Source organism: Varanus komodoensis, unplaced genomic scaffold (genome assembly GCF_004798865.1).
Source record: "Varanus komodoensis strain SLA01 unplaced genomic scaffold, ASM479886v1 scaffold3, whole genome shotgun sequence".
NCBI lineage: Eukaryota > Metazoa > Chordata > Lepidosauria > Squamata > Varanidae > Varanus > Varanus komodoensis.
In genome coordinates this window covers 9354783-9371175 of record NW_025335761.1, presented here as the reverse complement: position 1 = coordinate 9371175, position 16393 = coordinate 9354783, and the positions used below count along the sequence as shown (strand labels likewise).

General features: G+C 43.7%; 1 protein-coding gene across 1 annotated transcript in view; it reads right to left on the bottom strand.

Moving 5' to 3' along the window:
- CD82 (CD82 molecule) overlaps positions 1 to 16393 on the bottom strand; it is a 97025-nt gene that overhangs the window by 34380 nt on the left and 46252 nt on the right. The window contains exon 2 of the mRNA XM_044435911.1: positions 11342 to 11422. Coding sequence (XP_044291846.1) covers positions 11342 to 11404 — 63 coding nt within the window. The 5' untranslated portion in view covers positions 11405 to 11422. The remainder of the gene's footprint in view (positions 1 to 11341; positions 11423 to 16393) is intronic.

The following is a 16393-nucleotide window of genomic DNA, read 5'->3' as shown; positions in this document are numbered from 1 at the left end:
TTGGGGAAGGTTGCCAGGATGTTCTCCCTAACTGAGAGGCCAAGAGGAACCTAAACCACCTGGTTCTCCACATACATGCTATTCCCAAGGAAGGGACAATACAATTTGCAGGCTTGAAGAATTTCGAGGAAAAATCTGAAAATCTAACTACAGGGCAAGAATGACCTTGCCACTATCAACATTTGAACAATGACTTTGGGGCATCAGCTAAGTCGGCTGCTGCTGACAAAAGGCAGAACTGCTGCTGAGCTGCATTCCTGCAAGGCTGCTTGCCAAGCACAAGAGCCAAAGCCCCATCGCACCATGTACCAATCTACATACAGCTGCAGACGCTGGAGCTGCAACAAAATGTTGCAGTGTAGAATGCTCTTGTTCAGTCTTCTATTCCCCCAGTTTTCTTCCTCTCCCATTGACAGGCGCCATTCTTTGCCTATCGAGTACGCTCAGTCCTCACTGGCTGTTTCTGCATGCACAAGCGCACATGCACGCACAGTCCTTTCCCTTCGTCTATTTTTTTAATCATTCTGCAAACTTTGCGGAACCACAAACATATAAATACTTTACTCATGTGCACTGATGGGGCTGTTGGGGCTACATAAAGACCAACAAATACAGCCTAAACATCAGAAACCGAGGAAACAATGATTTGCCAAAAACAAAATAGCTAGCTAGCTAAATTATAGCAAAGGATTCGATCTGGATTGAAGCTGGTTGAAATAGACTTTCGCCCCTGGCAGAAACAGCAAGGTTTCTTCTACAGAGAAACCAGCAGCAACTTTAAGACACTCTCCCAAATGGTGTGGCTGGTTTGTGCAGTTGTGCTCAAGTATACATTGTAGTGTAAAAAATGGGTTGGATGGAAGGCAGAACACGAGCCAGTTTAGCATCAACTAAAAGAAAAATGAGTTGGAGTACCTTGTAGTGAATATACTGTGATGGAGCAAATTTACTATCAGAAGAGATAAAAACCAGCCTCGAGTAAACTGGGGGGGTGAGTGAATACCCACAGTTCTGTCATCACCCAGAACTGCAGGAACGATTGCACATTTAATGAAATGCAAGCTTGCGTCTGGAAACCCTCCTCCCAACCCTAAAGCACAACTGCAGGGGGAAAATACATTTTTTAAAGTGGCACACATGCTGTGGTGCAATGCGGAATACACCACCTTGTCGTATGTCCAAGCTGCTGATCTAGATGCACCTCTAAAGCCCTGAACAGCTGCGTCCTTCTCAGGTAGAACAGCAGCCTGGCTTCAGAGGGAGAAAGGACAAGCACACTATTCTGTGAACAGTATTTTCTGATTTGGCAGGCATGTAAACATAACCTTCATTGTTCAGTGGCAGTGTAGTAGTTTCAAATAGGCTTTTGTCTTCTTCCAAGCCATGGTGAGAGAAACTAGTGGAGTGTTACAGAAAGATTGACATGACTCAAAGCTATGAGGGATCAAGCACCAAATCTAGAAGTTTTGCTTTAAAAGCTCCAGAGTGACAGCAGTACTTTAAAGGCAGGCTTAAGGATCATTCAGGATTTGGCCTTGAAACACATTTTTATTACCTGGGTTGCTGAAAAGTTTGGAAGTTCTGCAAAAGGGAGACAAGAGAATAGAGTGGGTCCAACAAGCTCAACTTCAGAAAATATTAAGTTTGCTTGCACAGAATGTGTTGTATTTATAACCAACTGAGCTTTCCAGTAAAACTTGAACCCTTTGTTTTAGAAGTCAAAACACCAAGTGCCACTCATTATAGGAGACTTAAAAAACAAAAACAAAGCACCATGGTTCATAGCATGCAAGCCTATTTGTCAGGAAGCAGCCAGGGCAAATCAAAACCTTTTCCAGAGCTTTTAGCATTTAGAGAATAATCTAGGACACAGAATGTTTATTTTGCCAGTTTATATGAAACAGGATTTTGTTCTGTCAGGGCCTTGGACGGTCAGAAGAGGATTATTTATGTAGTTGGTAGAAGTGCAGAGTTTCTTCCCACTGGCTCGGAATTGATGGTGCAAAATTCTTATGTGATGTACAGAAAGCCAGAGAGGTTTGAGATGCAATGAGTCAGTTCAAAGGACAGTCGATATAATTCTTTTGCATCTCAGGACCTGAGGATCAAGGAATGGTCTCTGCTGAGTTGACACTGGAGATCAGCAGCAATGAGATGACCTAGTCAAGGTGCTTTCCCTTACACTAGCTGAGCCATGACAGCTGTGGGTGATGGGAGCTGTAGTCAGCACATCTGGAAGGCGCTGGATTTTGGGAAGGCTGTGCTAGTAGTTGCAATTACAGGCCAGAGGATTAAAAGTACATCTGTTTGCCTATAGATTAGACTGTCTTTTTTGAAATAAAATGGATATTAACACCATTGCCAGAAGCCTGTTCTGTGTATCTTTGAACTGGCTGATATAGGACAGCCTCCTACTAGCAGTGGTTTATACAGTGAGCAGCTGGTACAGAGCAGCTTGCTATCATTCCTTACTAGAACTAGTAGAAGGGGGGAGTGCTAGCACCAGCAAAAGTTGCATAACAAACTAGACCGTCCTCCCCTTGAACATCCGACTCTAACAATCATGAAGGCCGCCCTTCTACACATGCCTGGGAATGGGACCCATGGAGCTCAGTGGGGGGTCCTTCCACGCGTATATGCACAGGATTGCACTGTGAATTCTATACCACGTAAAACGGACTGACTGTGCTTAGCTTGTCTCCAAATTTTGCTCTGGGTTGCCACTGTGTTAGATACCATGGCGCAGTTCCCCCCAGGGCAAGATGTAGCGCAGAAGCAAGCTGAAAAAAGCAATCTGAAGACATGTGGCCTGAAAAGGAAGTCCAGCAAAGCCTGCTTGGAGAGGATTGCAATCGTCTATTCCCCCCGAGCTGCCCTTCCCTACCATTCGCTCCCCTCTGCAGCCAACCCTCGAAAGAATTTCCTCTTCTTTCTGTGCGAGATGTGGGAAAATACTTTGCTGTTCAGATCTGGATTTATTCAGCCAAACCACTTCGATCCGCCTCCTGTCAGCTCAGAGCCATCCCATAAGGGCTCCAAGAACATACTTGGCTTTGCTCACTGGAGTGGGGGAAAGGGAGGGCATGTGTGGAAAGACTGGAATCAGACCAAGACTGAAAACACGCGCTCTACTGCAGAGCTGTGACAATAAGAAACTGGGGCTGGGTGATGCTTCTCTTAGGGCCACTGAAGATGCATTGCTTCTTCCCTCGTCTCGCTCCAATTAAGTTTCCTTAAGTGCCTCTCACCTTGTGTTGTGTTCTGTGAAAAAGTTGCCACAGAGATCGCTGCCAGACCACTGCCTGCACATGTGACCAAGGATTAATTCACCCCAAGGCCTCTAGTAAAAACCAATTCGCACTTTGTTAGCTTCACCTATGCACATGTTGGAAGATACTGCAGGCAAACTGGCACCCTCCAGGTTTTTTGGACTACACCTGCCTTCAGCTCCAGTCAGTATGGCCAGTGATCAAAGTTTATGGGAGTTACAGTGCAAAAGCTCTGGAGGACACTGGGATGGCCTACTGCTGTTGCAGAGGATGGCGCATGGATGTGAAGACATGCAAAGTGCAAAGTATCTACCTTTTTACTTCCCAAAGTAATACATTGGGAGTAAATGTCATGACATATAGGTATGTCAGGGGGTATCACACAGAAGTGGGTAGAGACCTGTTCTCCCCTGCAAAGGAAGGCAGGACGCGCTCCAACAGAGCCATGCTCAAGGAACCAAAGTTCAATTTGGATGCCAGGAAGTACTTCCTGACCGTGAGAACCCCAAGGGTATGAATGGGCTTCCATGGGAGGTGGTTGAAGCTTCATCGGTGAGGGTGTTCAAGGATAGGCTGGACATGGACATGGTAGGCATGTCAAGAGTGGAGCCGGCTGGAGCCGTGGGTCAGACTAGATGGCCCAGGAGACCCCTTCTGACTCGCTCTGTTTTCTATGTTTCTATCTCAGGGCTCACTACATACGACAAAGAAAGTATGCCTGGATGCTGCCACCTTCAGGTTCTATCTCTTGACATGAGCATGTTCAACACTTGGCATGAATCATAGTATGTACCATTTCCCCACCATCTGCTAGCAGATGCCAATAAAGTACAGCAGGAAAGGGGAAAATATGGTGACCTGAGTGCTATAGAGTACTATAAGTACTATTGCTACATAAAGCCGATCAATTTGGAAGACTGTGGAAGATTCCAGCTAGCTTATAAGTTTGTGGCTTCACCAACCCTGAATGTGACTTGCCAGTTTCATATGCAAAAGGAAGAAGAAAACAACAGCTGTTTTCCTCAGAAATGATTGAACTTTCTTACAAAGGAGTAGAAGCTGAAAAATTATGAGTTCTGCTCAAAGGGAAGAGTGATTTGAGTTCACAAGCTCAATCCACTCTTAAGTAGCAGTTCCTCAAATTTTTTTCTAGATCCAACATATGATACACTAGTCATTCACAAATGTAACCAGGTCACAAATAGAGTTCCTCAAAGGAAGTGTCTGACAGACAAAGTTTGACGCTACTGTCAGCTGGGAGTTTTTCCAAATCAGAGAATGTATCCCCTGAATATATTGGCCAATACTGAATGATATGGTTTCTTTTGAAAGTGAGACATATGGATTTTACCATAGCCATTTCATTTGCTACAACTGGTATAATGCCACATTTGTATGCATATTCTATGAAATACATTAAATTAATAATGTCCGTTTCTGAATTAAAAAAAAACACAATCCTCAAAATGCTGCATTTAAAATGCTTATTTAAATATATCTTTTTGCTTTAAAACACACACATACACTTCCTATGTTTTAAGCCAAGGACTGTGTTGAAATGTTTGGAAGGTATGCTGGCTGGGGAATAACTAAGTCCTGATACGCAGATTATTCTAGGAAATGTAGACCAAGCTTAATTTGTTTTGACATTTAGATATATTGAATTGCAGCTTCCAATTCTGCAAGTGATATGTGTGCTGGTGGATCTGGTGGACCAACTGCGATGATGGTGATGATTTTTTGCAGAGTGTTTGCAAAGACTAGATGCAGTAAATAAAAAACTGAAACAAGACACAGACACTGCCCTCAGTCTTGCATACCGTGGGCCGGCGTGTATGACACAACAGCCGATCATGTGCAATTTATCCCCTGATGAGTCACAGTGCACCCTTCCGCCAATCTTAATATGCAACCCCCAACTGAGGGGCTGGGCCCTCTGAATCCAGCCTTCAGGAGAGCTATGCATGGGCGGATGCAAACCTCAGTCTGTTGTGGAATTAGTGAAAGGCTTTTAAACTAATGAATATATGTAGCACTTGCATAACTGCTGATGGCTGGGTTTGCATGTTACGAAAACCCCCAGCATGGAAGTTAAATATTCTGTTCATGCCTGGCATGCACTGTGACTCACCATGGCTGAAATATCCCGTGATAACCCCCCGCTGTATTGTGCAAGCTGAATCCAAGCGAGGGGAACAGAGAGAACAGCAAAAGAATGCTGCAAATAGCCATTGTACATTAAATATAGTATAGACCCAGTGAGATAAATAGGTAGGAATAATACAACTTCACATGGATGGAACATATATAACTAGTTACTGAAATGATGGATTTGGGAAAGTTGATTTACTTTACCTAGCTTATGCCTACTCTTAAAAAATATGTTGGATATTCAATCCGTTCATTTAGGAAAGCAAAACTGGAATCACTGAGCAGCAAACAGTGCAATAACAGATAAAAAGATGGTGGCCTCAAACATAGCATCATCATGAAGCTCCATTAACGGCATCATGCTACAGATGAGAAATGAGAAATCAAGGTAGGACATGGGCAGGCAAACCATTAGACATTAACATCCCCTTGAGAGCTTGGTTTTTTGGGGGAACAGATCAAAGGGCATCTACTTTTTAAGAAAGTTAAGATCAGGTATTGTTAAACTGTGGGAAATGTACAAAGAGCATGTTACCTCCATGGATCTCTCTCTTTTCATCTCTGATATATCAAGAATGTGTTTACAGTGGTTAGAATTAATAGCAATTTTTCTGGTTGGATTTCAGTCGACATTAATACTTGTTTCATGAATAAGGCTTATCTTCCAAAATAAGAAGAATTGTTACAAGGGCAAATTTTTGTTTCCCACCTCCCAATGATCAAGAAAATGGTGTATAAAATATTACAGAGAGAATAACCATTTTTAGGCATATTGATAGAGCCACTACTAAGATAAGACCTATTTTCTGAGTTATGTGCTGAGTGCTTTATAGAAAAGTATACATTAAATGAGGATGGTGACCTATAACTGAACATTTTTTTCAGAGGGAAACCTTGCAATATCTCTGTATACAAGGTACTTTTGCTTCTTTGTACAAGGCAAAAGAAAAAGAATCCCTATATAGTTACATAATGGTACTGTTACATACCTGGGTAGATTATGAGAATACATCTTAAGTAGCACAGTGTCAATGGTGTAAATTGGAGTCCATGGATTTTATGTATTATATTCGAACAACTACTAAGACTATTTGTATGAATTACAGCCAGATCCAACACAAAACAGATTGTAAATCATATTCCTTCCACAGCCTAGGCTTCCCCTAAAGGAGAGACATGATAGAGGTGTTCAAAATAATGCATGGTGTGGAGAAGGAGACGATTTTCTCCCTCTCCCATAGCACTTGAACCCGGGGTCATCCCATGAAGCTGACTGGTGGGATATTTAGGACACGTAAGGAGAAATACCACTTCGTACAATGTATAAAACTGTGGAATTTACTGCCATGGGAAGGGGTGATGGCCACCAATCTGGATGGCTTTAAAAAGGGATTGGACAGGTTCATGAGGGAGGAGGCTACCAGTGGCTAATGGCCTTGCTGGCTGAGGGGGACCTCCCTTACGAGAGGCAGCATGCTGGCATACACCAGTTGCTGAGTTTGGGCAGGCAGAGGTCTAGCACCCATCCTACTTGAGGGATCCCATGGGCAGCTGGTCTGCCACCACGCGTACAGAGGGCTAGCCTAGGCGGGCCTTTGGCCACACCCAGCACAGCTTCGCTAATGTGCGTAAATGTGCGACTGGCACTGGGAGAGCGAGTGGGGAGAGGGCGGGAAGGCACATGCCGCAGCTGCAGCCCATCTCGGAGGTGGCCCTCCCAGTGCCAGGGCCCTTCCTCCTGTTTGGCACCTGCTTGGGGCAGCTTGGACGAGGATTTCCAGCCAGTGGACTAAGTAGGGCAGTTGTTTCTGGGATTAATCGATTAGACTTTGTGGTTATTTCTTTAGGGTTCTTTAGTATTTTCAATGGATGATATTGTTGCACTGTTTAGGTCTTTTTATATTTGTTTTATTGTTGCATATTTATTTTGGAAACCTATTTGGACTTATTGTCAAATGTATTCGGAATCCCACTGTATTTGGAAATGTATATCTGTTTTTATTGTTGGAAATGTAAACTGCCAAGAGAGCCCTGTGGGCTATGGAAGCAGTATATAAATGAAATGATGATGACGACAACAACAACTACTACTGCTACTGATGCACTCCAAGATTGAAATTAGATGTCTGACAGAAAACACTGATCTAGCAAACTGGATTGTCACTTGCCCACGAAAAAGGCGGGGAAGGAGAATATAATGTGAAAGGAATACCTATGTTTTCTCCATCTGAGATTTCAAGGTAGGCTTTCCACATCATCAAGTGTTTGGAAAAGAAAGTAGCGAATGGGGTTAGATACCTGCTGCTCCCCTTGCAAATTCTTCCAGAGCTGCTTTGCAGCAGAGAAGTAGCAGTTGCTTTCCAGATACAGGTTTGCTGCCAAATGCCTAATTTAACCCCAACTGTGTTTGGCGCTGCCGCTTTCCTTGCTAGATTCAGATTTCTCACAGGGGCTATAAAATGCTTTTTAATTAGGGCAGGGGAAGGCAGACGGCTGCCATCCAGATGTTTTAGACTACAATATCCAGAAGGCTCAGTGAGCCATCTGGAGTCCACTAGGTTGGGGTTTGGTGCTGCTTCAGGGGTTTGGTGCTCTTTCTAAAAACAGAGAAGCTGCTCTGCTGAGTATTTGTTGTCCAAGTCACTGGATCCTACCTGGCAAATTATTTATTATTTATTTATTTATTAAAACATTTTTATGCCGCCCCATTCGCCAAAGCCTCGGGGCGGCTTACAACATAGATAAAACAAGTTAAAATCCATATAAAATAATCTTAATTAAAACTCACATTATAAAATAAGCCGCCCTGGCCAGATAAAATTCAATTGTATTTAGCATTTAAAATGTTGCTTAAATAAAAAGGTCTTAGCCTGGCGCCGAAAAACAAATAACGACGGCGCCAGGCGGACCTCTCTGGGGAGCGCATTCCATAACTTAGGCGCCACCGCTGAGAAAGCCCTTCTCCGAGTAGCCACCCTCCTAATTTCTCTCACGGAGGGCTCCCGGAGAAGGGCCTCTCCCGCCGATCTCAGGGGGTGACTGGGCAAATATGGATGTATTTCATAATTCAAATATGAATTATGAACTCCTAAGAAGGTAATGTACACCAGGGCTGTGCAATAGATGGACTACAGCACAGCAGTTAGCCACAGTTCCCACCACAAGAGATCACCTAGAGCTATGATCCCTGTGAAGGATGTGGATTCTGTGAAGTGTGAACAGGTACTGCTAAGGCAATTGTATTCGAAGAACACACATGATCTTAGGAATAAAAGCCTACCTGGTCTGTATGATCATGATTATGCATTCCTGCTTTGGAAACACAATATGTCAGTAGAACAGCCTTTCCCAACACATGCCTTCCAGATCTTGGGACTTCAGCAGTTCTAACCAGTCCTAACTCATGGTCAGGCATGCTGCAAGTTTACTCTTAAACATCTGGAGCCATTAAGTTAGGGAAGGCTGATAAAAAACAGTAACACAGTCCGGATTTAACTTCTATGGTCTCTTAAAATATAAGAGGGGAAGTAAACATGTGCTAATTAATCTAGGGAGAGATTATCTTGATTTAGGAGCTTGCGGGCCGTCAGATTTAGTACTCTTGACATGATCATGAGGTAAGATTAGAGAAAAGGTAATGACAAAACCTGATTTTACCACAGGCTAAATGAAGCTTTAATATAAAATGTGATGATGAGGTGGCAGGTGGCAGGGAGACGAGGCTCAAATCCCTATGAACCTCTAGTAAAGGTTTTGAGGATAAGGCTAACAGTGCCTGAGAAATCCAGCTGGCGCAAAAGCCGCATACTTAGTGGAACAGAAGGGGAAGGGGCCAACAAACCTAATCAAATGATTGCAACATGAGCCTTGATTGTCCCTGCAATGGAGTAGGAACCCAAACAACTTTGATGCATGTTGACTGGGTCGACTTGTTCATCAACTCTATTGGTTTTTATATTTATTCATTTATTTATTTGCAAGAAGTAGCTTTGCTGTGCATCTTCATACTAATCTACACCTTCTCAAACAACAGCATGAACCCACAATAAAATCCATTCACCATTGCACTGATTATAACCATATACATTGTGGCTGGGTGTTCCCATAAAGGAGAATTGCAGGAATCAGCAAAGGACTTGATTAAAATGAGATGGCTAGTAATCTGGCTTATTTTGTCTGAAAAAGGGAATGTATGTAGATACGAGGACAAGCATATAGAAACCTAAACATCCTACAGTTAGCATCAAGTCATCTGTCTTCCACACTTTTTCCTCTGAGTAACTGCTTACATGTAGAGACAGACTTCATTACATCTGCCTAAGTAACATAAGAAGAGCCATATTGACCCAGCCCAAAGGTCCTTCTAGCCCCTTATTCACAAGCACTGATCCACCAGGAGGTGGTCATACAGTGGGCAGCAGCACCAACCCTTCCAAGGTCCCCAACAAGTGGACCAGGTGTGCCATGTGTGAGACTTGCAACCGACACAGGACAAATTCCCCGGAGCATCCCTTCCCAGACGACCTGGGAGTGCATGCACAGGCGCACAAGGCTCATGATGCAATGCAGAAGGCAAATTACACTAAGGAAAATTGTCACCCGGCATATAAGATGACTCCAACTTTTGCTTTGCTATTTTTGATTTCAAGGGTGAGTTTGTTGGTGACCTTTGGACTCAGAGCAACCTTTCCTAACTTGTGTGTGGCATACAGAGTTTCTGTTCTTGTGGTTTTGATTAACCTCTAAACGTTCTGAAGGCGTATAACTCTTCTGACTCCCCTATTGGACGTCCTCTTACTAGCTATCTCATTTTGGAGAAAGTTCCTCTTTTGACTGAAATATGACTTCCTTATTAATTTTGCAGCCTCAGGAAAGCAGCCAGTTCCACACTGGCTGCAAGTGGGGAAGGGTGCTATTAGCTTTGAGTTCCAGCTCCAACCCCTTTCCAAGATGAACAGGAACTCAGGATCCCCGAAACAGTGCCTGACTTAGTGACTTTTTATAGATACGTTCACATGGTTCACTATAGATCTAAAATGTGAAAAATAATATGCTTTTAATAGTAGGCGGAGCAATTACAGTTTTGCATACTAGCTGCCTATTAGTGAGAGGCTTGAACTGTAAAATGTGTGTATTTCTTATACTAGACCAATGAAGAAGACCCTAGCTAGGTCACAGCACATTGGTAATCTCTGATACTGGTTCTTTTTTGTAACATAAAATCCTTCCATAGTGTATTTATGCTTTTTATTGTTTATGTATGAATTCCTCCTCATAGATAGATAGGTGGGTTTTGTTGGACTGTATGAAAAACTATTTTCAAAAATTTCCAGTTCATTCATCCCGATTCTTGTACTGCTCTCAGAAACAAGTAGCATACATTTTAAGTGTGCCATTGTAAAACAAAAGAGCAAGTAGATACTTTGGATGAAGAAAACCTAGGCTGAATGCTGCATTAAGCCTTGCTTAACCTAGGCTTGGATTAAGCAAGTCTTTTTGTATTCCTTGTATCCTTGTGGATTGAAACGTAACAAGTAACTTGAGGGCGATGTGTTTGGAAGAGCAGACTTACCCAGTCTGGTGCTCATTTTTTTCCCACCATCTTCATAACCTTCAGCATTCCTGCTTGTTCTCCTACTGGCTGACTACTGAAAGATGTTTTCCCCCTTCATTTGTTCATGAAACATATCATAAAACATTTTTTCATATGATCAGCACAATGCAATTTTCCACACTGAGACTGTAACACAAATAATACTATTCAGCTTGTGCCTGATCTTCAGAAAAGGGGGATAAGTCTCTTTAAGAGTTCTTATTCTGTCTTCCCTGCATTGCAATTCACTCTTAATTGGGCTAGAGTCTCCCCAAGCCAGGCTTAACCCAGAAACAGGTTCCCTTAGATTCTGTCCCCAAATACTTACAAAGAAAAGGAGGTTGAAGAGGAAAAGGAAGTACTTCGTGACTTTCAGGCAGCCAGACCCCATCTTCCTGGCTTACAAAACCTGGGGGGAAATAGACAACCACGTGAGCATGCATCTTTTACACAGTCTTCACTTGAGTAAGGGACTCTCAAGAGCCCTTTCCACAAGAATTTTCAGGGGAAAGAATGCCTCCTTCCTCAGTAAGCAAGGCATCCAGTGATTCCTATTCCAGTGGCGCTCCTTCTCCAGCGCAGGTCTTAGTCTCAACTTTATCAGAGCTATTCTTGGTGCTCTAGGACGGTGAACCTATTTTAGAGATAGGTGGTCAACACCATGGATAGCTCTTATAAACTGCAAAATTGAAGCTGCAATGGAGAAGGAGTCCCACTGACAAAGATGACTCCCCTGTCAATAGATTACTTGCTTAACTGACTGTTTCCTTAGTGTTAGGAAAAGGCTGTTTGTCTTTGCCTTATTACAAGAGTTTCTCCTCTCTGTTTTCATCTACTAACCATATCAGGAGCCATTTCAGCATAGGAAGTGCAGCATATGCCACCAGTTCCACAGGCAGAGAAGCTTTGGAGCCCAATCAGCCAAGCATCCTGAGCCTGGATATTTTCAGAGGAGTCATATGGTGTAATCATCCAGCAACGCTCACTCAGAGGGTTCAGGTAATATCTTGAATTTGTAACCCTCCATGTTTTCCCACTATTTCTTTCATCTTTTTTATCAGAAGAAAAAGAAATTAAGGGGGAATCACAATAACTGCACACAATACCAGACTTTTCACTGGTAGCCCAAGAGTATTTACACCTGAAATGTTGGGTGAACAAGGCACAGCTATTTCACCATAATTTTAAAGGGCGCTCACATATCATCATGAATTATACATCTTCCACTTGCCCTTTACTTCTTTTCAGAACTCAGAAAACATTTAACTCTTGTGTAGTGCTTGCTGATGGAAGGGTCCTCGTGCTAACTATCACAATGGTGCACCTATCTTATTGTTCTTTCCTAATAGATTTTCTGTGGCACAGTAGATTAGAAGAAGGGGAAGGAAAATATGAAAGGATGACAAGTGGTTGATGTTGTCATTGAGAAATACACCTTGATATCATAAAGCATTCAGTCTCTTTTCCTACAACTAAATTGCTGCCAAAGGCAGGGGTGTAGCTCAAGCTTGGAACTGCACTGCATGGGAGAAAATGATTGGGTACTCATGACATATCAAGCCGTGGACAAGGGGGTGGTTTAATGTGTTATCTAGACTCCAATAAGCCAAGTTTTATGCATGTTATGAGCTACTCCAAAAAACCATGATGGTTGTGGGGCTTAGTAACCCCTTTATCGCTTGTTGTGTTGTCCAAGTCTGAATCGCACGATCCATAATCAAGCAAAAACTCCTTGGAAAGTGTGGCTCTTGCAAGATAATGGATAGCTGTCATAAGTTTCCCCCAGTGCTCTTGCTGGGGAAAAAGGAGAGTCAGTGTGGTGCAGAGGTTAAGAGCGTGGGACTGGGACTCAGGCGACCTGGGTTCGAGTCCCCGCTCAGCCATGGAGCCAACTGGGTGACTTTGGGCCATTCACAAACTCTCAGCCCAACCTACCTCACAGGGTTGTTGTGGGGATAAGATGGAGGAGGAGATGTAAGCTGCCTTGAGCCCTCTGTAGGAAAAAGGCAGGATATAAATCGAAAAATAAATAAAATTTAAAAAAGGGATTCCCTGCCTGCCCCATACACCTCCACCTTCCCAAGTCCCAAGGGAGAAGGTGGGAGTATGTAGAGCAGGTTGCAGTGCTGCTACCAGTACCTGTCCTGTGCCACTTTCCCCAGCCCTGCTCAGGAATGGGGAGGGACGAGCAGCAGATAGCAGCCTGCCCCTCTGCCCCCACTTAGTTGGGGCCCATGGGGCCACACTGTCAAAGTATGATAGAGATAGGACAGTGTGTTTGGCTGAGTCCCCCTGGGAGAAAGCCCAGCTGAGCATGCTCCATCCCCCACTCCAGCTTCCCTAACCTACACTCTTGTTGATGCTGGGAGAATGCACAATCCCCTTCTCCCAATAGCCACAGTGCATGTGCTGGGGAAGTGGCTGACAGTTGCCACAAGTATTGTCAGGGTACTTCCTGCAGCAATCTTACCTGCTCCTCCCAGTGCTCCTACAATGTCCCATGAGATACCAGCAGGAGGACTGAGGGGGACATCAAAGGTTTCTATATTATGACGTCAAAGTGATTTATATTATGCAATGTTTTTAGATGGTCTTTATCTTTGTGGTACACTGTTCTGAGAGCTTTTTTGCCAGATGAATAGTACAGTATATAAAAGTGGGATACTATTTATAGTAGCTTGGGGGTGCTCCTCGACCCAGAACTGTCCTTGGAAGCGCAAGTGACTGTGGTGGTGAGGAGCGCTTTCCTTCAGCTTCGATTGATCCATCAGCTGCGTCCCTACCTGAAGGAAGACTGCCTAGCGACAGTGACACATGCATTGGTTACTTCCCGGTTGGATCTCTGTAACGCGCTCTATGTGGGGCTGCCCTTGAAGACAGTCTGGATACTTCTGATGCTGCAAAACAGAGTGGCCAGGTTGCTGACGGGGACTGGCATTATTCTCATATAACCCCAGTCCTCTATCAGCTTTACTGGCTTCCCATCGAAGTCCGGGCTCAATTCAAGGTGCTGGTTATTACCTATAAAGCCCTTAATGGCTTGGGACCTGGATATCTAAAGGAACGCCTTCTTCCATATTTGCCCTCCCACCCCTTGAGATCGGCAGCAGAGGCCCTCCTCTGGGAGCCCTCCATGAAAGATATTAGGAAGCAAAGTACCCGGAGGAGGGACTTCTCTGCAGTGGCGCCCCATCTGTGGAATGCGCTCCCCGGAGAGGTCTGCCTGGCGCCATCATTATTTGTTTTTCGGCGCCAGGCTAAGACCTTTTTATTCCGGCAATATTTTAATAAGTTTTAATATTGTCTTTTCTATGTTTTTAACTGCAGCCAGTGTGAGTCAGGAATTTATGTATGTTATATTTTATGTTGTAAGCCATCCTGAGACTTTTTGCAACAGGATGGCATATAAATATTTTAAATAAATAAATAATAAAATATTCTACTTGCAGCACATACAAACAAACAAAGCCATGCTTGTGTGTGATTGTCTATAAACCTACAGATACCATCTTCCATGTAGTATGGTATAGTTGTGAAGAGTGTTTGAATGGGTCTCCAGAGATCTGAGTTCTAGTCCTCACCCAGCTATGAAGCTCACAGGGCGATTTTGGGTCAGTAACTGCCTGTCAGAATAGCCCACCTCACAAGATTGTTGTTGTGAAGATCAAATGGAGAGAAGAACTTTGTAAGCTGCCTTGGGCTCCTTGCAAAAGGAGCAATAATGGCATAGACAAGCACTATCATAATCATCCATGTCCTACTGATTATATTAACCTAGGAGTGTGAGCAGAGAATCAAGAGTTGCTTCTAGAAACTGAATTTAATGAGCCTGGTGAACTTAGTGAACAAGCTGGTTAGCATCTAGCTTATTGTTTCCTACTTTATAGAATTTTGTTTGCCTTTAACCTGGATTCATAATTCTGTCATCTAACCGCTTCAGTATGTTAAGAATCATCTAAGATTCTTTGCAGAGACACTCATACCAAACAGAGATAAGTAGGAGTTCTTAACTAGGCGTAGAGGCCATGAAAAGAAAAGACAGAAGAAGCATTTCAACAGCAGAAGCACAACCCAAAAGAACAGTGACTGTGCTGGGCACTTCAAGAGGAGACGAATGAGCTGGGAAAGTTAAATTTGGGATAGGAGACCAGGAAGAGACTCGTATTCAGGGTTTCCTGATGTCTTGGCCTACAAAGCTTAATTGCACTATTATAATCTGATGTGTCTAGCCATGAGCTTGCAGAACAAGGCAGCTTAAGGGAAAGTGGCAGCATTAATGGCCTATAAACATGCCAAGACATCTGTGATGATGCTTCAAGAGTGGGGTGGGGGAAGCAAAAGCAGAGGCAAGAGTCTCAGTCCAAGTCTCAGCAAGTCTGGTGGCAGAGACTTTCACTTTCTTCAATGGGTTGCTTGTCAAGAGCACGGGAAGCAAGGTAGCAATTCTCATGAAGGATGTGGAACTACTTGCACTTGACAACATCCTTAATGGTCCTGTGTGACAATGCAACAGGAAGCAAAGCATGAGCCAGACTAATGGCAGCCAGCCCTCCCGACCTACAGCAGATATGTTCGGAGAGCTTCCTTGTGCAGGGCAGCAGTCAGCAAAGGGCAATGGAACAAAGCGAGCGATTATGTTCCAGTCTAAAGCCTACTTCTAATCTTATTAGGATATTTAGGTCAGTACTGCTATCAGGATGGAATTGGAGCGTCACTCTAATTGGATAGCTCTCCCTCATACACCAGCTAGCAGCAGCATTCAAAAATATATCAGCTTTGTTGGGTGGGAAAGATATGCCACTTAAGATTTCCCAGAGGAAGTAATAGAACTGGCATTTAGTTCTGAAAAGTGAGAAAAGTACACCCACCTCTTCCACCTGGAAACACATCTGGTGAGGATGCCAGAGGAAATCACAAGCCTGATAAGAGCTGTCATGCACTCAGCAGGGCTATGAAGCAAACTCCACCTCAACACTTGAGGAAAATAGGAATCTGCTCCATCCCAAGACAGACTTCTTTGCCAACATGCCTGCTCCAGCAGTGTATCCCCTCCCCCGTTACCTGACCCTTTCAAACAGGCAATACAGGGATTGAACCTTGAGTTATGGCTGCTCTCATTTGAAAGGCGGGGCCCACTAGCAGTAACCTTTCCACTGCTCTTTCCAGCGAGGAATTTTCTCTTTAAATCTTTGGCTGGTCGGCCACTGTGTCACCAGAATACTGAACTAGATAGGCCCTTGGTCTAATCTAGCCTTAGGTCTTCTGGTCGAGTGATAGTAATTCCCATTTGTGCCTGCTTGAACTATTTAACTGCCCCTGTCTTTTTACCTTCTGGTAAAAGTGAGGGAAATGCCTGTCTTGTGGGACATGGCCAAAAGGC